At 44.3% G+C, this 23429-nt stretch overlaps 1 protein-coding gene across 2 annotated transcripts in view; it reads right to left on the minus strand.

The window, feature by feature from the left end:
* Positions 1-8613: 8613 nt before the first annotated feature.
* The window catches only part of ESYT1 (extended synaptotagmin 1), a 45806-nt gene continuing 30990 nt past the window's right edge, over positions 8614-23429 (minus strand). Inside the window, exons 22-27 of one of the 2 annotated variants that reach the window (XM_042451070.1) lie at positions 18846-19009; positions 16815-16913; positions 15951-16082; positions 14323-14425; positions 14150-14199; positions 8614-11202 (exon numbers count right to left, since the gene is read on the minus strand). In XM_042451070.1, the coding sequence (XP_042307004.1) occupies positions 11169-11202; positions 14150-14199; positions 14323-14425; positions 15951-16082; positions 16815-16913; positions 18846-19009 (582 nt within the window). In that variant the 3' untranslated portion in view covers positions 8614-11168. The remainder of the gene's footprint in view (positions 11203-14149; positions 14200-14322; positions 14426-15950; positions 16083-16814; positions 16914-18845; positions 19010-23429) is intronic. The other variant, XM_042451071.1, reaches the window with a different exon arrangement.

Below are 23429 nucleotides of genomic sequence, written 5' to 3' on the forward strand. Positions count from 1 at the left end.
CTGTCCCCACTGCACATTGGAGGAAACTTGCAAAGCTTTAAAAAGATCCTTCCAACTCATTTCCATTGCCTGACATGTTTGCTCTTCCCCTCTGAGAATTTCCCCACCCTAACTTTGGGCACATCTTCTTGATTTTCTAGTTATTGAAATCCATCCCCTCTCCCTCCCACACCACCACCTTATTTTTTCTGTTAAAGTTGGCTCTTAGACTTGGGACTAGACTTGGGAGTAAAAGAGTTGAATGCATCATTACTAGAAAGGAAAAATATATCATGACGATTCTAGGCTGCATCAATAGAAGTATAGTTTGAAGAAAGTAAACGTACCACTCCATTCTGCTTTGGTCAGACCTCACCTGGAATACTTTGTCCAATTCTGAGCACCACAATTAAAAAAGGATGCTGTTGAGAAGCTGGAGTGTGTACAGGGGAGGGCAACCAAGATGGTTAAGGAGAGAGACCGAGGGAGCTGGATATGTTTAACCTGGACAAAATAAGGTTAAGAGGTGTTACAGTAGCCCTGTTTAAATATTTGGAGGGATGTCATATTGGAGCAAGCTTGTTTTCTGCTGCTCCAGAGAACAGGACCTGGAACAATGGATGCAAGCTACAGGAAAAGATTCCACCTCAACATTAGAATGAAATTCCTGACAGAGGCTGGATGGCTGTCTGTCAGGGGTGTTTTGATTGTGTATTCCTGCATGGCAGGGGGTTGGATGTCATGGCCCTTGGAATCTCTTCCAACTCTATTTTTCTAATGCATTGTTATTATTATATTATTATTCAGCTTTATTTATAAAGTGCTGCAAATTTACACAGCACCATACATACAATAAATTAAAATAGATAAAGTAAAATAAACCTGCCTGTGCCATACATTCTACAAAAAACAATTAAACATAATATATATTAATACATAATAACATTCAAGCAATCAAATATAGGCTGCAATCAGATGACCTGTGTGTTTGCTTACAGAGCCTGCTCTCCAGGCAACAGCTGTGGATGTAGGTGGACTCTGCCAGGCTCTTAAAACGGACTTGAACTAGGTAGCCCTTCAAATAGTGGACATCTCTGTGTAATGTAGAACACAAGGCACACACATGTGTGCACACCCACCCACCATATCTGGTCGTCTTACCCATAGGCTAAGTTACTACTTGCAAGACTTGGATCCTTGCTAAATCTATTAATTAAACACAAAACAAATCCTTTTATCAGGAAGAAGTGAGCATGGGAACCCGGAGCTAGCCAGGTGTCTTGTATATCACCAATGGATCAGAAGGAGCCCCCAAGAACTGGAGACTGTTATGTTAAGTGTGGGATACCAGTTAACCTTCCGTTTGAACAGCTAAACAAGTAGGGATTGCTCTGGCAAAATTCTTATAAAGGTAATTGCCTAGGAGTGGGGAGGTATGTGTCTCTCCTTTCCCCTATGAGAACAAGAATTAAGTGACTGTTTCATACCAGCAGGAGGGGGAAAGTGTGCATTACGTTATATACACCAGAGGATTGTAACGAACCTAGCTAACTAACATAGTGTTCCCACCATGAAACGATTACATACTATTTTAAACTGTATCAAATTTACTTTTTTAAAAAAAATCTGGACTGGATGTAGGTGGGGAAAATGAATGAATCACACGAATGATTCTTTTAGAGAGCAACAAGGTTAATATAATAAAATGTAAGAATTCAAAGGTATAACTATTATGTCTGTAGAATCAGTATGTAGTGAGATCTTGCAGCACCTTTGGGACTAACTAAAGAAAGAAGTTGGCAGCATGAGGTTTTGTAGACTTCAGCTTTCTTCCTCAGATGCATGTAGTGGACTGGAAACCAGGGACAGACATATATATGCCATTGGTATGTGAGAATGTCAATTCAAATTCAAAATCCTTTGTGTATGAAAATGAAGTAGCAAGTACAGTTTAATTATGGTTGTTAGTGTGTAGTGAGCCAGGAAGCCATTATCCCTGTTCAATCCATAGCTGAGGGACAGTAGTTTGTGGATGAACTCCAATTCTGCTGTTTCTCTTTCCAATCTATCTTTGTAGTTCTTTTGTTCAAGGATTGCTGTTCTGAGGTCTGAGATGCAATGCCCAGGGAGACTGAAATGTCCTGCCACCAGTTTTTGTGTGTTCCCATTCCTAATGTCTTATTTATGTCCATTTATCTCCCTCTGTTGATACCAAAATTTGTGTATACTCAAGTCCTATTAAATATAATGGTGTAGTAAAATTGTGTGTGGTGCACAGAACACCCGGCTGACCAATCAGAAGGCAGCTGAGGACCAGCCAATAGAATGCAGGCTGGGACTTTTAAAAAAGATTCCGCGCTGACAGTTGGGAGTCAGTTGGAACTGGGGCAGTTTAGAACTTCAGTTGGGGTTTTGAAATCCTGAGGGGTGGAGCTAGAGTGGAGTTGGGAGACAGTTAGGATTATAGAGTGAGGGAATAAAGTCCAAGAGAGGACTGAGTTCTGATAGGTCTTGAGGGAATATTTAGTTAAAGAACTGCTTTGTCCAGAGAGGGACAATATTGGTTTTGAAGAGAAAAGAGACTGTGGGGCCATTCAGACTACGAAAAAAAGCGGTTTTCAAAGCGAATCTTGCACGTGAAGTTCATACTCACCCCGAATCTCACACAAGCGAATCCGAGGCTTGTACACCCGTTCCGTGGTAAATGGCCCCTAGCAGGGAAGAGAGAGAGCGAGCTCTGGCCCTGGAAGGAAGGGAGGGAGGGAGGGGGCTTTGCGAGGAAGGAGGGGGCCTCCTTCCCGGGGGGCCTCCAGGCCTTGCAGGGGGTTCTGGGTTCCGAAAAGCCCCTTGGAAGGCCCTGCAGGAAGCCTCTGGGCGAGTATCACCAGCAGAGACCAGCCTCCTCCTCCTCCTGGGACTCCAAGCCTCTTTTGACAATTTATGCGCATGATTTTTGGGGTGACATGTCTGTGTGCTTGCTTGTGCTTTATTTCCTCTTGCTCCTGGATTATTATCATTATTATTAATGCGCTGCATTTCCCTTTTATTCCCAATTGATTCCATGAGGTCACTCTCTCTCAGCCTCAGTGGAAGGCAATGGCAAAGTGTAAGCAGGAGGAAAGGGGTCAGTTCGGCAGAGGGGGAAGCTACAATGTTGCAAAAGACCTCACTTACAATCAATGTTACATTTTTAAACAATTTTTTTTGAGCAAAGGGAAAGCTACAAATGTTGCTTTTAAAAGCATAAAAAATGCATGACAATTCCATCCTTTGCCTGGGACAGGGGCAGATCTGACCCAAATGCCCACAGGTTTATAAAAAATTAACCCTGTGCCTGGCTCTTTAAAAAAAGGGAGGAGGGGGAGGACACTTTCCAATGCCCTGCAAAACGTCACCATGACGATCGCTTGATTGACAGCGGCCACCTCGCCAGCAGACACAGAATGCATTCGATTTAAAATTTGCAGACACAGAATGCATTCGATTTCAAATTTGTAGTGGGCACTTGCTAATGGAGCGATTCGGGGGAGGGGCATCTGGATCAGCCCAATTCCTTCCAGGTCTTTTATGGCAGTCTGAATGGGGCCTCAGTGTAGCCAGACTCAAAAAGAGGGGTTTGGGTTACTTAGGCCTGTTACAGACTGCCAAAATAAAGCTGCTTCAGGTCTCTTTGGAGGTATGCTGTTTAAATGATGCATGCATCCTATGAATCCAGAAGCTACACCAAAGCTGCACTCCAGTGCTTAGGAATGGAGTGTGGCTTTGGTGCGATCTCCGGTCTCTTAGGACCCAGGCATCATTTAAATAGCATACCTCCAAAGAGACCTGAAGCAGCTTTATTTTGGCAGTCTGTAACAGGCCATAATTTCTTGAGGGAGATTATAGCCTGTGGGGCTGAGTTATTATTTGAAAGTAAAAACTATACCTGTATATTTGTAACCAAAAGAAGACACAGGGGATGTTCCCACTAGGTGAAACCCCGCGTTCTGAATCGAATCCAAGGAGTGACGTTCCTATTAGGATCCGATTTAAACCTAGAACGGTTCTAGAGCAACCCGCAATCGTCCCCACTACAAATCGAATTGTAGAGCGGAATAAAATTTTGAATCGAGTTTTCCTCATTTAACGCGTGTTAAAAAAACACTAGGGTCCGACCTACGTTTTTCCATTGATTCGAGTTAGGAACCGGAGCATTTAAGTAGGAACGACAGCCTTTGAATCGGGTTGGATGGATGGGAGGAGCAGACTGCGGTGGGGGCTGTCCTTGGGGGAGTTGCCCTTTCTGTCCCCATCCGTCTGGCTGTCGCCATTTTTGCTTCCCTCACCCCTTTGTCCGCTGTGGTCTTTCAATAAGAGATAAGGATTATTTTTATTTTTTATTTAATGGTTTACAGGCGCTTAATCTCTTCAGCGCTTTAAACACCTGAAGTCCCGGCTGCTCAAGGCTTCCCCCGGTGGATTGCAACCTCCCCTCTGTGTGGGGAGAGCCCATTTCTAACGGAGGAGAGGCAGGGAAGCGATGGCTCCTCGTGAGGAGACATCTGATCTCGCCCAGGCAGGGAAGGGCTCTAATCAATGGGGGGGGATAGCGCCTTTCTCTCCCTTCTCAAATGGAATCTGCCTTCTCCTCCAACCCTGGAAAGAGAATCTTTGGGAGAGTGCTCCCTCCCTGCTTTTCCAGCAGCCTCCTTCATTGATCTCTGTGCTCTCTGAAGGCTTCTCCCATAGTTCCTCTGGAAAGAGCTTCGCTTTGCCAGAAGCCTCTCCGTTGATCTCTGTGCTCTCTGAAGAGATTCTCCCTGGCTGTTTTGGGAGACAGGATGCTGCCCTCCAAAAACTATCCCATAGTTCCTCTGGAAAGAGCTTCACTTTGCCAGAGCCTCTCCCGTTGATCTCTGTGCTCTCTGAAGGGATTCTCCCTGGCTATTTTGGAGGACAGGATGCTGCCCTCCAAAACCATCCCATAGTTCCTCTGAAAGAGCTTCGCTTTGCCAGAAGCCTCTCCCATTGATCTCTGTGCTCTCTGAAGGATTCTCCCTGGCTGTTTTGGGAGACAGGATGCTGCCCTCCAAAACCTATCCCATAGTTCCTCTGGAAAGAGCTTCACTTTGCCAGAAGCCTCTCCCGTTGATCTCTGTGCTCTCTGAAGGGATTCTCCCTGGCTATCTGGGAGACAGGATGCTGCCCTCCAAAACCTATCCCATAGTTCCTCTGGAAAGACTTCGCTTTGCCAGAAGCCTCTCCATTGATCTCTGTGCTCTCTGAAGGGATTCTCCCTGGCTGTTTTGGGAGACAGGATGCTGCCCTCCAAAACCTATCCCATTTCCTCTGGAAAGAGCTTCACTTTGCCAGAATCTCTCCCATTGATCTCTGTGCTCTCTGAGGATTCTCCCTGGCTGTTTTGGGAGACAGGATGCTGCCCTCCAAACCTATCCATGTTTCCTCTGGAAAGAGCTTCACTTTGCCAGAAGCCTCCCTTGATCTCTGTGCTCTCTGAAGGGATTCTCCCTGGCTTCTTGGGAGACAGGTGCTGCCCTCCAAAACCTATCCCATAGTTCCTCTGGAAAGAGCTTCGCTTTGCCAGAAGCCTCTCCCATTGATCTCTGTGCTCTCTGAAGGGATTCTCCCTGGCTGTTTTGGGAGACAGGATGCTGCCCCAAAACCTATCCCATAGTTCCTCTGGAAAGAGCTTCCTTTGCCAGAAGCCTCTCCCCTTGATTCTGGGCTCTCTGAAGGGTTCTCCCTGGCTGTTTTGGGAGACAGATGCTGCCCTCCAAACCTATCCCATAGTTCCTCTGGAAAGAGCTTCGCTTTGCCGAAGCCTCTCCCGTTGATCTCTGTGCTCTCTGAAGGGATTCTCCCTGGCTGTTTTGGGAGACAGGATGCTGCCCTCCAAAACCTATCCCATAGTTCCTCTGGAAAGAGCTTCGCTTTGCCAGAAGCCTCTCCCGTTGATCTCTGGGCTCTCTGAAGGATTCTCCCTGGCTGTTTTGGGAGACAGGATGCTGCCCTCCAAAACCTATCCCATAGTTCCTCTGGAAAGAGCTTCACTTTGCCAGAAATCCTCTCCATTGATCTCTGGGCTCTCTGAAGGATTCTCCCTGGCTGTTTTGGGAGACAGGATGCTGCCTCCAAAACCTATCCCATAGTTCCTCTGGAAGAGCTTCACTTTGCCAGAAGCCTCTCCCCGTTGATCTCTGTGCTCTCTGAAGGTTCTCCCTGGCTGTTTGGGAGACAGGATGCTGCCCTCCAAACCTATCCCATAGTTCCTCTGGAAAGAGGCTTCGCTTTGCCAGAAGCCTCTCCCGTGATCTCTGGGCTCTCTGAAGGGTCTCCCTGGCTGTTTTGGGAGACGGATGCTGCCCTCCAAAACCTATCCCATAGTTCCTCTGGAAAGGCTTCGCTTTGCCGAAGCCTCTCCCATTGATCTCTGTGCTCTCTGAAGGGATTCTCCTGGCTTTTTTGGGAGACAGGATGCTGCCCTCCCAAACCTATCCCATAGTTCCTCTGGAAAGAGCTTCACTTTGCCAGAAGCCTCTCCCGTTGATCTCTGTGCTCTCTGAGGTATTCTCCCTGGCTGTTTGGGAGACAGGATGCTGCCCTCAAAACCTATCCCATAGTTCTCTGGAAAGAGCTTCACTTTGCCAGAAGCCTCTCCCGTTGATCTCTGTGCTCTCTGAGGGATCTCCCTGCTGTTTTGGGGACAGGATGCTGCCCTCCAAAACCTATCCCATAGTTCCTCTGGAAAGAGCTTCGCTTTGCCAGAAGCTTCCCGTTGATCTCTGGGGCTCTCTGAAGGGATTCTCCCTGGCTATCTTGGGAGACAGGATGCTGCCCTCCAAAACCTATCCCATAGTTCCTCTGGAAAGAGCTTCGCTTTGCCAGAAGCCTCTCCCATTGATCTCTGGGCTCTCTGAAGGGATTCTCCCTGGCTGTCAATGAAATGGAAACGATGCCAAAAGATAAATCGCTTCCAAATATTCCGGATTAACGTTACGTCATTCTGACGTACTATTGATTGACAGCTCCAAATAAGGTATGGAGGAGAAGAATCGATTTATTTAAACACCGAATTCATGCCAAGTAGGAACGCTTGCAGGTAAAAACTTCGATTTAAAAAACCAGATGGGAACGAAGAATAAAAGCGATTCGGAACGCGGGATAAGACCAGGGTTATTTTGAATCGGATCTATTAAAAACGTTGTATTTTAAATCGTTTCAAATCTTAAGTGAGAACACCCTCACAGTAACAACTTCCTGCCAAAGTTACCTTTGCTTATTCTGTTTCAAAATAAAAGCTTATTCTTGTTTATCTATCCACTTGGCCTTGTTTTTGAAATCCATCCACACTACTGACCATTAAAAACCCACAGGGGTGTTGGATAAAAAGAGGGAAAGCATTGTGAGGTGGTGGTGAATAGTCACATAATTTGGTGGCAGCAGGGTGGGATAATAAAAGTCCCAAGAGCCTGCCATATAAGAAAGGAGGTTTGTTACAGTCTAGGACTCTGGGAAACAAGGATTTGAATCTCCACTCAGCCACAGAAACACACCTTGGGCAAGTCACACTCTGTCTCAAAGGCAAGGACAACCCGCTCCTGAACAAATCTTACCCACAAAACCCTGTGACGGGGCCATCTTTGGGTCTCTTTCAGTTGGAAACAAGTCAAAGAGCAGGATGTATGTAGAAAAAAATATACATGCCTCAATGACAGCATCAGTGTATATTGCAGCTGCAATACCTTTGTACCATTTCCACCAATCACATCTTTAGCAGAACCCCTCCTTCCAGTTAAAAAAAAGGCAATGAAAAGTGGGAGGGAAGAGATGAAAGGTTTCTCCAGAGATGTTATCACATGCACATTAGGAACATGCTCACTTAATTTGTGCTTGCCTTCATCCCAAAGGCAGGCCTTCACCCATTGACATCATCCCTCCAGTGAGCTGTAACCAATGTACCTGGAGCGGGAGGCAACCCAAGACTGTGTAATGGGAGGCCTCACATTCATGAGAGTTTATGAAGATTTTCACACTGGCACTTACCATCGGTTAAGCACCAGTAAAACATCCCTGAAGTGTGAGTATGAAAACCGGCTGTGCTTCTGAAACATCAGTGAAGTGTCCCCTCACCTCTACTGTCCTTGAATCATTCATAGAGTAGCCATTTCCTATTAATGCAAAGTTCCCATTAATAGGAAATGGCTGCTCAGCAAACGATTCAAGGACACTGGAGTTGAGGGGACACTTCACTGATGATGTGAAAATCTTCTATGTCAACATCAACAGGAGATAACATATCTCAGCAATGTGCTTGTTCGCACCATATTGCTGTGAATACATTTGATCTTCTATTGTTCCAAAAGTTTAAGCAAAGCTAGGCCTGGTTAGTAAATGGACCAATATTCTGACTCCCTATAAGGCAGCTTCCTCTTATCCGGTTAGTGTAGCTGTAATTCAAATCACTTTCCCAGTCTCCCTTCTCTTGAGTATCACAGTCCAATCATGCAGCAATGTCCTGGAATCCTGAAGAGATGCACTGAGTATCGAAACCACAGAATTGCAAGCAGAGCGTGTCAAGCTTCATTTCCAATGGTCCGGGAGTAGAGGTGGAGATAAAGAAAACCTGACACCAAATCACATTGTCTTCCTCTCTTTTATTTGCTACAAGACATTACAATGGCGGCTACGAGAGGCACAGGTGCCTGAAAGACACTCTTACACTAAAGACTGCTGGGGAAAAGCTTACGGTGGAGCCTCAATTTGGCATGGAAGGCAGAAAGTGGCTAGACTCCTTACAGGCACGTGCAGTCATCCCCCCCTTCAATATGGTGGCATGCAGTTTTGGGGGTGAGCACAGGCAGAATCAACGAAGAGGTAATTTTGCTGTGTCAAACACATTCGCTATGGTCATATGTATAGAAACAGGCAATTGAAAAGAATTACCCTTTGTAAATAGACCACAATTAATGTTGGTAGGAATTTTTTTGAAGGGGAGCTTCTTCAAAAACATGAGAGAAAGTGGATGTGAGCAGAAAAGAAGAGGGAATTCAGAGTTCCTGTGAGGTGGATTTTTTTTATATGGATTTATCTCAGAGGCAAGATCTGTGGACAGTGGGGCTTCAGACAGCAAAGCAAGGAAATGACCTGTTTGTGAAGAATAGAAATCTTGCCTCAGATCACAAGGTCTGGAAAAGTAGCAAAAACTACAGTTAGTAGGAGGCAACTTTCAGGATTTAGTTTCCTGAGAATTTATGCCCATGATTTAAAAAAAAAAAAAGCAGTATGATTCTTTCTCATGGTAACTCGGTAAACAAGCCTCCATAAAAGCCAACACTAAAAATGCAGCTGCCAGGTAACACTGAGGAGAGGTCCATGCTGCCCACATGCTTTCTGGAAGGCACCTTCCCCAAGCTCAGCACAAGGGAGAATTGCATAGGGGTGAAGGCAAGGCAAAGAAATGCTGCCTTTATTATTGGGGTGTGTGTGTGTCTGTGTTGAACCCAACTTAAAACAGTCCTCATCCCACTTCTCCCACCCACCCTAAGCTCACACAGCAGTGCAAACTTGCAAGCAGTGATTTCTTGCTCTGAAAAAGATGAGCGCTTTAGTTCTTAATGTGTGGGACAGCCCCAGAAGCTCATGTTTAATGTTCTGCATGCTATAGGAGAGAAAATGTTAACAGCCATGCTTACAGTATATGTTCAGAAATCAGGAGCAGGGCTCCTGATGTTATATCCCCCATCTGATGTCTTCTTCTTTGAAGCAAACCTCCTCTCCCCACTAACTTCATGCCTGTCCTTCCCCCTGCCACTTTGCTTTTCAAAATACAGTCAAAAGTCAGTCAAATATAGTCAAAAGTCAGGTATTGCAAATTAATTTGTAAATAGTTAAATAAATTCTGCATCAATATAAATCTACTTTGGAACATGGAATCGCAGTTTTCTTGCTACAGAACATACACAGCCCTAAAACTCTGTGTGGGGAGGGAAGGGTGAGGTGGAGGAGGTTTTTTACTCCACATGCCCTGTTCTGGGACTGGAGTGCAAGAAGGCACCAAACAAACATTCATTTTAAAAACAGCACTGATAATGGCACAAATAAAAATACTTCACAAGTACTCTGTCCATTTGGATTTAGCAGCAGACAGCAGTTTGACACAAGATATCAAAAAACAGATTCAGTGTAAAAGAGCTAGGACAAACAAATAACAGGTTCTGTGTGTCCAGGTGATCCTGAGCTGCTGCTAGGAGACTGGAGTTTCAAAGATAAAAACAAAAAATGGGATAGAGACACAGTGCAGCTTGGGGCATCAGGTAAAGGCAGAGAGGTAAGAGGATTCCCAACTGGGGTGGAGAGGAATGCAAATAAAATTGTTTAGCTACTGCACCTCCTCCTCTATATCTGTTTTTTATCTTATCATTCAGTAGGACTGAATGCCATTTGCAAATGGTATTAACTGGAGAACAAAGACAGCATCTCAATTACTTCTCCCTGTTGAGCCATCCCAGGGCAGAGATTACATAATGTTCCCTTTCTAGATAACAGCTGGTTGATACCCCTCTCTTGGGAGATACCTTAGACTGTCTTCAGGTGTGAAAACCTTCTGTGCCAAATGAAGTTATCTGCCCTCTGCTACTATCAGAAAAAATTATTTGGTCCTCCACGTTGCTTGGTCTTCTCATACCTTTGTAGCTAACATGTCATACCCTGGACTCAGTTTGCTCCTAGTCTTTTTAACTTCTTCTCCAGTGGCTGCAGAAAGCATCAGCTTGTAACATCTGCAAACCTGCAAGGAACATTATCTTTAAGAGAAGGATGAAAAAAGGGCCACTTCTTTGGTCAATAAAAAGGCAGCGTGTGGTTTGCAATGTTGAGAGAAGCACACTGGGTGAATGTAGGGTGTCAAATCTTCCTGCCTTGTCCCTCCCCACATCATCTCTTCCAATAAACTTCACCCAGAAGTAACTTCTCTGCCCTAATGAGCTTTACATGAAAAAAGTTGATTTAAAAAAACACACACACTATGATTGCTTAAAAACAAAACACTGAAAAACCCATCCAGTGGGGAAAATGGGAGGCGAGCTTGGAATCCTGCAGTGATGGGTGGCGGTGGCGGGTGGTGGCAGCGCTCATGCCAGCTCTTTAATCCCATGGATGGATAGTTTTCAAGAAAGGAGGCACCATGTAGACTAGGAGCTCGTTTTGTCATCTTTTAAGTCGTACCTGCAAGACAAGGAAAGCCCTTTAAGAACAAGAGAAAAGCCCTGCTGGACCACGCCAAAGGCCTGTCTAGTCCACCATGGTTTGTTTCCACAGTACTGAACCAGATGCATTGCAGGAAACCCATCAGCAGGGCATGAGTGCAATGGCACGTCTTCCACTCATGATGATTAGCAATTGCTATTTCGAAGCATACAATGTCTGATACTAAAGGAAATATCTATCCATTATGATAGGTAACTACTGGCAGCCTTGTTCTCTCTGCATTTGCCCAACCACCTTTTAACATCAACCCCTTAAGATGTCTTATGATAGCAAATTCCACTTTTTAATTATGCACTATATGTAGAAGGTTTTCCTTTTCTCTGTCTTGAATCTCTCACCGTCCAGCCTTTCCTGATCTTCTCAATAAACATCCCTAATGCCAGTATTCCCAGGATGTAAGGCAACATGATACCAAGAGAGGTGTCAAGAGTTTGCCAGTGGAAGCAGAATTTCCTAACCAAGGGAGATTCAGTATGTGATGCAATTGGCTAGGTATTCTAGTTTATATCACCCAGACACCCTGCTTTTCTAATAAACTGCTTCGTAGGAAGAAACTAGACCATTAGCATAAAATGCCTGCAACTGTTCGACTGTCAAATGTAAGTTGACTCTCATCATCTTTAAGCCCAATTACACTGACCCACTCTGTAACACAAGAGGCCTGATGTTGCAGGTTACCAACCATATTCTGTTACATGGTTTTTCCTGCATTTTGTAACCATTTGTTTTGACTGAATAATTAATATGCTCTTACTATGTTTTTGGTTTGGAGTTAAAAGCATTTGATTACTTTTATTATATACATTGCTATAACCATATGGTAAAGAATGCAACCCAAAATTTGTAAAGGAAGTATGTACACCCAGTGTGGGAGGGCTACCAAGGGGGTGTGGCAGCAGTGTCCTGTCATGCCCTTTCTTCCCCTCCCCTGCTGCTCACCCCTTGTGGCTTTGTTGCTCCCCAAGGTGAGAGCTGGCCAGCAACAAAGACACGAGGAGCATGCTGGCTCTTCTGCCACAGCTGAGTGTCACCTCCTTCTCTGGAGTGTCACCTGGTGTGATCTACACCCCCAGCATGCAGCCAGTGATGTCACTGCTTAAGCGCAGTTATAAAGTTGCCAACAGCCTAAGTCATGTTCAGCTGAGGTTAAAAGAAATATAAGCTCTAATGTCACTAGCTGAACATTCCTATTCTACTCATGACATAGATGTTATTGATATTGGATGCCAAAGCAAGCTGGGAGTCTGGACCCCTTTGGCCCAGCGTACAACCAAACTTACTTAGGTGAGGCAGGGAGCCTCAGCCTTTGTCTCTCCCTGTATCTCATGGCACCCTGAGGTTTTATAACCTCTCACTAGGAAGCATCTTGAAGCTTTAATACAGTTGACCCTCTCCTTATCCATGGACTTTTTTTATCCATGGATTCAAACATCCACAACTTGAAAATATTAAATGAAAATTCCAAAAAACAAACCTTGATTTTGCCATTTTATATAAGGGATATCATTTTATTATGCCATTGTATTTAATGGGACTTGAGTGTCCATGGCTTTTGTTATCCACGGGGATGGGGGTTGCTCCTGGAATCAAACTCCAATGGATATCCTTGTTGGGTCAATTGTCTTTCATGGTCTCTGTTGCTACTTTGTGATGCTGGCCCCCAATAAATGTAACTTAGAGCCAACACATCATTAAACCTTAGTTTACCTACAGTAGAGACTATACACCCCCCCAGCTGTGTTGCCCAGATGATGAGAGAGCCCTTTATCACATCCGCCCTACACAAGATGACCTTCACCTTTTGCGACTGTGATGGTTTTGCCAAGAGTGACTTTCCCTGTTGAAAGTTATTAAACTAGATGAAAAAGAAGAAGGGAGAGGGATAAAAAAACAGAATACAGCAACACCTTTGAGACTAACTGATTTTTACTTTAGCATGAGCTTTCGTGGATAAAAATCCACTTCTTCAGGTGCAGTACACAATGATAGTAAAACCTCAGGTTTATAAAGCATATTTATACAGCTGTAAGAGTGGGATAGAATGTAATAGGATCCAGAAAGATGCAAACCATGTCTCTTGTCCTACATTTTCAAAGAGTTGCATAAAGTGATACAGGTCTTTCTGATATTTATAGTGGTCAGTTAGTATTAAGGTGCAAACGCAACAAACCTGTTTACCAAAAATCAGTTTCCTTGGATGAGGCCCATTTACCACCTTTGTTCTAATGACACCTTGATCCCCATGACTCACCCTAAGAAACTTCTCCCAAACTTTCCCTTGCACTTTGCTCTGGCAAATACAAAATGGGATGCGGGTAGGTGAAGATCTTTTCTGCCAACCCACTAATTCAAGATATTGTAAAGGACAGAAATACAGAGCTAATTTGGCCATTTACCCATGTATATCATCATCATCATCATTATGCTTTATTTATATAGTGCTGTATTGGACTAGACTCTGGAGACCAGGGTTCATGGCCCAGCCATGAAACGTCACAATCTCTCAGTCTCAGAGGAAGGGAAAGGCAACCCCCTTCTGAACAAATCTTGTCAAGAAAACCCATGATAGGTTCATATTAGGGTCGCCCATAAGTCAGAAATAGCTCGAGGCATGGAACAACAACAATTGTATGTACAGTCGGCCCTTCTTATACATAGATTTTTTATACACGGCTTCAAGCATCCATGGTTTGAAAATGTTCAAAAATAGTATAAATTTCAAATATTAAACCTTGATTTTCCATTTTTTATAAGGGACACCATTTTGCTATGTCATTATATTGACTGGGATTTGAGCATACACAGATTTTGTTATACATGGGGGATCTTGGAACCAAACCCCACCGTATAACAAGGGTCCACTGTATGTCTTTCTCTACAACACCTCTGCAAAATTTATACTCACCACTGGGCAGCTCCTTGGGTCAGGTCCTTCTGTGAGAGGTCAATGTGTACCTAGGAGGCAAAAAGAAAGAAAAAAGAAAAGGGAGTGGTTTAGTAATGTGCCTCCATCTCTCCAGCAAAGAGGGCACTGGCTATCAAAGTTAAACCATGGCAACCACCATATATGTTCCCTACCTTTCCAATTGGTTCTCCTCGGGACATGAAAGAGACACTGTTTTTTATGTAGGCCTCCAGCTTTCTCCGTTGGGCTTCTTCCAATGTTAAGTCCCATTCAAACCTGTTCAACAATAAAAATAAAACGGTGAAGTACCACAGATTCATTCAATATAAATTACCCCAAAATACTTTCTCTTTCTCTGAGCCAAATAGTTACAACCATGATAAAAGTGTGACTGTCCCCTTACTAAATTGATTCATGCTTACAGTTGGAATATGGAGTCTAATGTTTATGACTGGGTGCAACAACTGAAGAGGAATATTGACAAGCTGCAGCAAGTCCAGAGGAGGGTGACCAAAATGAAAAAAAGGTCTGCAAACCATGCTCTATGAAGAGAGACCTAGGGAGCTGGTATGTTTAGCTTGGGGAAGAGAAGATTATTTGAAGGGATGTCATAAGGAGCCCTGGTGGCGCAGTGGTTAAATACCGGTACTGCAGCAAAAACGTTGTGAGTTCAATCCTGAGGGGCTCCAGGGCCAACTCTGACAACTTTTCGTAGGTTGGCAAAACGAATACCCAGCTTGTTAGGGGTAATTGGATTACACATTGTAAATCTCTTAGAGACTGCCTAGATCAGTATGAAGTGGTATAGAAATGTATATACTATTGCTATATTGAGGATGGAACAAATTTGTTTCCTGCTGCTCCACAGTATGGAGCAATGGATTCAAGTACAGGAAAACACCAGAAAGAATTTCCTTATGATAAGAGTTGTTTGACAGTGGAATACGCTGTCTTGGAGGCAGTCGAGTCTCCTTCTTTGGAGATTTTAAAACCAAGGCTGGGTGGTAATCGATTGAGAGTGCTTTGATGGTGTATTCCTGCATGGTGGTGGGATGGACTGGATGGCCCTTGGGGTCTCTTCCAACTCTGATTCTATGACTGCAAGAATGCAATCAGAATAATCAGGAGCAGGTATAGGGCAGGAACCATGCTTCTCCCCTCTCTCTTCCATCCCCTATGCACCCAGTCACCTACACATTTATTCACTTTGTACGGTTTACACAATCAATCAGTCCCTCTCTGCCATATTCATCTCTGTAGCAGAAAATGCTGTGCATCCTCTTCATGCTTTCATCATCTTCATACAAACTAGCCATCCTATCCCAATTCTACACCCTTTTCGCCTGACTGCCACTTTCTCTGTTTTCTGATGAATCCTCAGACCTGCAGAACAAAAATGTATGTGATTTTATTTCAGTTACTCTATACTTAGCATAGTTCAGGGTAAAGGTGCCTCTTGCCAATCAGGGTAGGTCCTAGCTTTTGCTGTTGAACCAATCAGCCTCAGGAGAGAGGTGGATGGGCGAGAGAAGCTACAACTCCTTGGCTCAGCCCCACTCTTTTGATGGTTCCTGTACTGTTCATTTCCCTTATCCTCTTTATTTCTTCCCTTTTTTTATTTGTAGTTAGTTTTCCCTCCATTTCTCCTTATTTCTTTATTCTCTGTTTGCTTCTGGTCTTCTGTTTTTGATCTTTTCCTTCAGTCTTCTCTTCTTCCTCATTCAGCATTTCCTGCCCTTCCTTTGCTTTGGGCCTTTTCTTTCCTTTCCAGTCATATACCCACCACTGCATTCTTTCTTACTTTTCATTGAACTCAGGGTTAAGGGTCTTCTTCCGCACAGTAGTCTTTCTTTTGGTGACACGGGATTTGTCAGGCAGCAGGATGAGGGAGACGTAGGGGTCAGGTATATCCTTGGCACTTGACTTCAGATTCCTAGAAAGTGGGGTGAAGACAAACATAGGCGAAAAGGAGGTGAAAGTGTGGACATCACAAGTAACAATATAAGTTGGCTGGACTCTACAAATGACAATGCTTTACTTATTAAACAGGTCCTTTCCTCCCACAGGATCAGCTGGTGCTTAAAAAAACAAAACAATACCACCCAGAGAATGATTATCCTGCACTGCACCATTCAAATACAGAAGCATTCAAGCCCTTGCAAGGACAAGTAGGCCTCACTGTTGTTGTAAATATACCACCAAGGGGAAAATCTAAGCAAACCACCAGTAAGGTTTATCACATACTAGCTGAGATCCTACACTGCCCAGCACGGCACAACTCACATGGTTTCCCACTGTGATTCCCTGGGATCTTGGTGGATAATGTCATGGGTTTGTGTCTGGCTCTGATCCCCTGCATTCTCTACCAGCCAAAGAATGGCCATTTAGGGGGACAATCACAGGAAAACTGTTAGTTTGGGCAGGAGGCCTTTGGTCACTGCAGAAGAGAAGAAAAGAATACTCATCTCCACAATATCTAAAAATACCCCTGAGGAATAGGAAAAATCCAACAAGTTGGTTAAGAAGTATCTTTCTTCTAATTCTCTAGACAAGAAAATGCAAGCACCCTTTTGGGGGCCTGCAACAAAGGTGTCAATGCCTCACTATATTCTCATTATAGTCCGTCTTCTCAACTGAAACCTTTCATTGTTCCTATAGCCAGTACCTGCAGGCATGTATGATGGCAATAAGTTTGCGGGCATCCATGTTGTACCAGACGGTGAGGTGCAGCTGTCCCAAGGGTGAGTCTGAAAGCTCCAAATTACTGCAATGCAGAATTATACAGAAGTGTAGACAGATGTTATCAAAGTGTGTGGGTGTGTTACACTAACATGGGGGCTGGGGTGAGGAAAAGGTGGGACATTGTTAGACATTTCTTGGTGGTATGTGCAGCTAGAAGAAAGAATGCAATGGCATAAGAGATACTGACAGTAACACAAATATGGAAAGAAAAGCACAGTCTTAAAAGAGCTGCTGCAATAGCATGGAAGGAGAATTAACAGCAAGATTCTTTCTTTTCCATGTTGTACCCACAGATGCAAATAGAGATCAATAATGTGTGTAACTGGTCAGCAGAATGTCATCAGCCATGAGAAGTATATTAGGTAGCAGTAACTACCTACACAAAACAGCAATGAGGGTGGGCAGGAAAGCAAGGCCATGATTTTTTTTCCCCTGCAGCTTGAATTGGCTGCAGAGAGGAAGAAACCTTGCTGGTGTTCCCAAAGCCCAGATGAGCATTATGTTTCAAGATGCAGGAGTGCTCACCTTTTAAAGTGTTAAATTTATTACGTACATAAACAGCAAGCGTTGTCTGTCCCTTTCTGGCAAAAAGCTCCAAGACCACTCATCCGATCTGCATTAACAAGATGTTATTCAAGAGCCCTCAATCGTACTGGCTTCAGTTTCACAGGATGACCCTGGCCCTTTATGATTCTGATTCTAGTCTCCCTCCCCACTAAACAGTTCCCCCGCTGTAGCCTGCAAGAACCCTCTAAGACATCAAAGAAGCTAAGCCAACAGAAACACCAACACTAGGCCACAGAAACATCAGAACAGATTAAAAACAGCAAGGCAGGCAGGGAGGAGAGATGACAAGCATCAAGACATCAGAGGAGGAGAACAGGAGGCACAGGTTGTAAGGAAGAGGGCTGGATGACCCTCCACCAATTATATGTTTCTTCTGTTGGTACTGAATAAATATTTAACAGGTACAAAATAGCACTTTTGGAGGGAAGGATTCAAAGTCACTCAGCACCGTTTATGACACAGGCAATAAGTACTGTATATACTAATGTATAAGTCTAGAAGTTTTAGTTAAAAAATTAACCCCAAAAACCTGAGTCGACTTATCCATGAGTCAATGTAAGTACTATACATTAACTCTTATTTAAAAAAGAAAACATCCCCTGGTAAAAGGCAAGAGCGTAATCTGTCCTGGAAGCACTGACACACACACACAAACCCTGCTCTAATCCATTCAGACTTTAGGGAGAGCATAAACAGCTATGCCTGCTGGGATTTTGTAAGTTTTTTGGCATTGTTTTCCTTGCCTTTTTCCTTTAGCTCCTTTGCTATGTGCCCCAATGTTTTACCCTTGACCTATCTACAGGTCATATCAAAATCCATAATTTTGGCCCTAAAACCCACTCTGGACTCAGTGGTTTACTTAGGGTTGGTGTCACCCGCTGCAGTAATCCACCGGGGGGGGGGGTACTTGTGGGCAGGACTTCTGGTGCAAAACTTCTGGTGCTCTTCTGGTGTGCACAGAAGAGTGACAACGTGGTTGGAGATGCTGCACGCACCCCCAGGAAGGGCCAGGGAGCAGCCCCAGGGAAGGGCTGCAGAAGCCCCACATGGCCATGGGGAGCCCTGCAGCGGGCAGGGGACCAGCTGGGTATCACTACCCCTTCTGGAGTGTCACCTGGTGCAGTCTGTATGAAGGAAGAAAATAATAACCTCAGCAACAAAACAACAGTCTTTGAATGTTCTGAAAATATGACATCCTTGCCACAGAAGCACTAAGTTAAGGGAAGATGTACTGATCCTATGTAAGAACGGACTAGGGAATGCATATATATAGTGGAAGAATCAGCCAGTTTGTGTGCTGGAGGGGAGCAGGGAAAACTAGCACTTCAGGATCCACTCCCTGCCTGGCATCATTGTGTTCCATGCTCCACCATTGAGCCTTCCATACCTGTTGGCATGTGGCATACGCTGGCGCAGCTCTTGTGTGGAGCTAGAGTCCCCATCTTCCCGTATGTACAACTCTGTCTCAGAGCCCTTCAGGGAGCTCCCCTCATTCTCTTCCCCTGCCACAGTATGAAAAGCTTCTACACCAGAGTGTTGAGAAACCAGAAGCTGTGGAGAAGAGAAAGAGGCAAGGTGGTGAGAGTGAATTCACTTTGGAGCCCGGAGTGCCTCCTGCCCACAGTCCCCACTCACTCAATATTAAGACCTGGGAGGAAAAAGAAAAAGAAAAATGGCGAGTGGAGTTGGAGGTGAGAACTGTTTTTTTCCTTCAAAAGCCATTTTCCCCAGAAATATAAAAATGGATTATGGATTACAGTGGGCCCTCCCCTTACGTGGGGGATCCGTTCTGGATCCCTCCACGCAAGGGAAAATCCACATATGCTCACGCCCCATTGGAAACAATGGGGCGCGTGCTCACAGCTTGGGGTGGTGCGTGCACCACTGCTTTACTTGCAGCGCAGCTTCCGCATAAGCTGAAGCCGCATATAGTGTGCCCGTGTATGGTGCAGGTGCACTGTATTTTCTTTTAGAATGACAAAAAAATCTTTCAAACCAATGCTGAAGATCTTGCATTGTCATTTGTAACTACAGTGATGGAACTCCATCACTGAAGCTACATCTGATGATATGGTCAATTCATTTCCAACTTATGGTAACCCTAAGGCAACCCTATCACGAGGTTTTCTTGACAGGTTTCTTCAGAGTGTGTTTGCCATTGTCATCCTCTGAGATTGCAAGAGAATGATGTGCAAGGTCACCCAGTGGTTTTGTACCTGAGTTGGGAATTGAACCCCAGTCTCCAGAGTCATCTGATGATGCCAACCCCCATATCCTACTGTTTTATCCTGGCAGTGTCTCAGTCTAAAGGTTTCTGAGCACTACAGATCACAGTGCTGGGAAATGATGCCTACAGACCTTGCCCTGTTTATGAAGTATGTTGAGAACAGGCAGCTGAAGAAATCCCTCTGGTATACTGAAGATCCTAGAAGGATGAAGTGGGCTGTACGACTAGAGTGCCGCTGGCGAAAGACTTGATCCCTATCTGAAAAGACACATCATAGGACTTCACTTAAAGCCTATCGAGTGGCAATAAATGCAGCAAAGAAGTCTTTCTTTTCTGCATCGATTGCGTCTGTGAAGTCTCGTGTGGCAGAGCTTTTCAAGGTGGTTAGGAAGTTAACTCAGACTCCTTCCACCTTGAATCCATTATTATAACTCACGGAGGCCTGCTGTGATATTTTCAACGACTACTTCGCAGATAAAATCTCTCGGATAAGGGCCGACTTAGACACCAGCCTTAACTCAGAAATGTCTAGAGAATGTCCAGCAACTCTGTTAATGAGATTAATTAGGAGCAGTTTCAGTCTTTGAGTACTGATGGCGTAAACAAGCTGCTTGCTAAGGTCAAAAAGACCACCGGCCCTCTTGACCCCTGCCCTTCATGGCTGGCCATCTAGGGAGGGGAGGCAACTATCAGTTTATTAAGATCCATAATTAATGCCTCCCTCAGAGAAGACAGCTTTCCAGCCAGTTTAAAACTGGCTGTGGTTAAACCGATTCTTAAAAAGCCTTTCCTTGATCCCCTGGAGAGATTTAATTATCAGCCGGTATCTCTTCTGGCAGTTGCCAACCAACTCCAAGCAGTCTTGGATGACACCAATTATCTTGATCCATTTCAAACTGGCTTCAGGTCGGCATACTGAGTTGAGACTGCCATCGTCGCCTTGGTCGATGATCTCCGTCTGTATATCGACAGGGGAAGTGTGGCCCTGTTGGTGCTCTGGGACCTCTCAACGGCCTTCGATGCCATCAACCATGGTACCTTCTGGAACGCCTGAGAGGGTTAGGAATCAGGGACACTGCTCTCTAGTGGTTCCGGTCCTATCTCTCGGGCAGATTTCAGATGGTGTCACTTGGTGACAGCTGTTCGGCCAAGAGGGAGTTCAAATCGGGTGTCCCTCAAGGCACGATACTGTCTCCAATGCTGTTTAACATCTACATGAAGCCGCGGGATGAGATCATCCGGATACATGGGGCAGGGTATTATCAGTACACTGATGACACCCAAATTTGCTTCTCCGTGTCTTGGACTGCTTCGGTGACCGAGGATGGCATCTCCCCTCTGAATGACTGTCTGAGGTCAGTAATGGATTGGATGAGGGAAAATAGACTTAAACTGAATCCAAATAAAACGGAGGTACTCGCTATAGGCAATCCTAATCCAAGAATGGCGATAAGCTCTCCAGTTCTGGACGGGGTCACACTTCCCCAAAGAACTGTGTTCGTAGCTTGGAGGTACTCCTGGACTCGTCGCTTCAGCTGTCATCTCAGGTGGATGTGACGGCCAGGAGTGCCTGTTATCAGCTTTGGCTGATACGCCAGCTATGACCCTTCCTGGAATGGGAAAACCTAGAAACGGTTGTACATTCGCTGGTAACCTCTTGTCTCAATTTCTGCAATGTGCTCTACATGGGGCAACCCTCATGCCTCGTTCGGAAGCTGCAACTGGTCCAAAATATGGCAGCCAGATTGGTTACAGGGAGTTCAAATCTAAATTTGATCCTATTACCACTATCTTAAAATCCCTACACTGGTTGCCATTAGCTTCCGGCACCGTATAAGGTGTTGGTCATTATCTATATAGCCCACATGGCTTGGGTCAGTTTACCTGAGGGAATGCCTCCTCCCATACAATCCTCCCGCACTCTCAGTCCTCTGGGAAGAATCCTTGCAGTCTAAGAAAACCAGACTGGTAACGACTTCCCAGAGGACGTTTTCTGTTGCCATCCAAAATCTGAATGACCTGCCGAGGAGATCCGCATATAACATCTTTGGAGGCCTTTAAGAAGGCAATAAAAATGGATCTCTTCCGGCAGGCCTTCCCAAACTGACCTCCTCGGAATGTTTACTCTCCAATGGCATAGCGTGTTCCCACCGGACTGTGAGGTGATTATTTTATTGGGAGCTTTTTATTGGGAATTGTTGTTTTAACTCTATTTTAGGGTGGGAGGGAGTTTTAGGATGTTTTGCTAGTTTTACTTGTGGTTTGTTGTGTAGCATTTTATTGTTCTCTTGTTGTGTGTACCAGCCTCGATCCAATACAAGGAGAGGCGGGATAACAATAAATATTATTATATTACACATTATTATTATATATGCCAAAACTGCTCATTTCAATGCACTGTACGACTGGCAGGCCACTGCAGATGTCACTCCCAGTGCCCCAATCTACAGTATCTTGGAAACTCTGCACGGAGACATTGCCCGGATGAAACGGTAGTTTGTTTGGACCACGTTTGGTTGTTATCAGCCATAAATGTGAATCCCCACCAGTTACAAGATAGTAAGTCTGGCATATGATCTCATAATTACTGAGCAGCCCGTACTCCACATATTTACTTGACCAAAAATCATTTCCAAAAACATATGAGGAAGACTTTATGTAAAACTATGTACAATATCAAATAATCCCAAATCCCGTCTTAAGTTTTTCCTTTCTCAGCTCATTGTAAGCAATCATGCATTAAATATCCTTGACATTATGAAGGACTAGTGAAGACAAAAAATTTCTTTTGTTTTACTAAATGATGGTTTTCTTTTTTTTTATTGTTTTTTTATTTATGTCTGTTCCTCAGCTGACAAACCTGAAAAGGTTTCTTACAGTTCAGGACCTTGTAGACCATTTATAACCTCTGTGTGTGTGTGGTGGTGTGTGTGTGTGTGTGTATATAACTACTTATTATAGTACAGGTTGAGTATCTTGTATCCTTATGCTTGGGACTGGAAGCACTTTGGATTTTGGAATTTTAGTTTCGATTTTGGAACATCTGTATTTGTATACACATACTTAATTAGATATCATGGAATGGACTCAGGGTCTAGACACAAGCTTGAAAGTAATTTTTATTGCAGTTTTTGTATCTTGAACCATCAGAAAGTAAAAGTGTCACTACCTTAGTGCCACCCATGTGGACAATTTGGAGTATCTCAGATTTCCAGAAAGAGATACTCACCTGTACATATAATTTGCTTGGCCATAAAATTATTGTATTTATATATTTTAAGTTCCTAAAGTAGTAAATGACTGTCAATCAATAAATGGTGCTAAAATATGTTTTTTCAATTTCCCCCCAAAATATTCTGGAGGTTTTCGGGGGGGGGAGGATTTGGGGGAAAGCAGTTTCTCGAAATTTCACATGCCTACACTTACCCCAAGCTGTACTCTCATCAGGATCTGGGTGGCAGAGCCAACATGTTGAGCTGGAACCATTGGTCAAGGACAAGGCCCTCTGCCACCAGTAGCTGTGAAAGGGGGAGGGAGAGGAACCCAGAGTGTGCCCATCATCCTTCACCTATAAGAATGAGAAATGGTTAGGGAACACATCTGCATTCTATAGTGGAAATTATTAATAGACTGTCTCATGGTGGCATAAAAGAGACCTACTGAGGTGAGGATGGAAGAGAACCTGTACCCCTTCCAAGGTTATTCTCCCCCCCTCCTCCTAAGCTACAAGCACACAGTTCCCCT

This window comes from Sceloporus undulatus, chromosome 2, assembly GCF_019175285.1.
Source record: "Sceloporus undulatus isolate JIND9_A2432 ecotype Alabama chromosome 2, SceUnd_v1.1, whole genome shotgun sequence".
NCBI lineage: Eukaryota > Metazoa > Chordata > Lepidosauria > Squamata > Phrynosomatidae > Sceloporus > Sceloporus undulatus.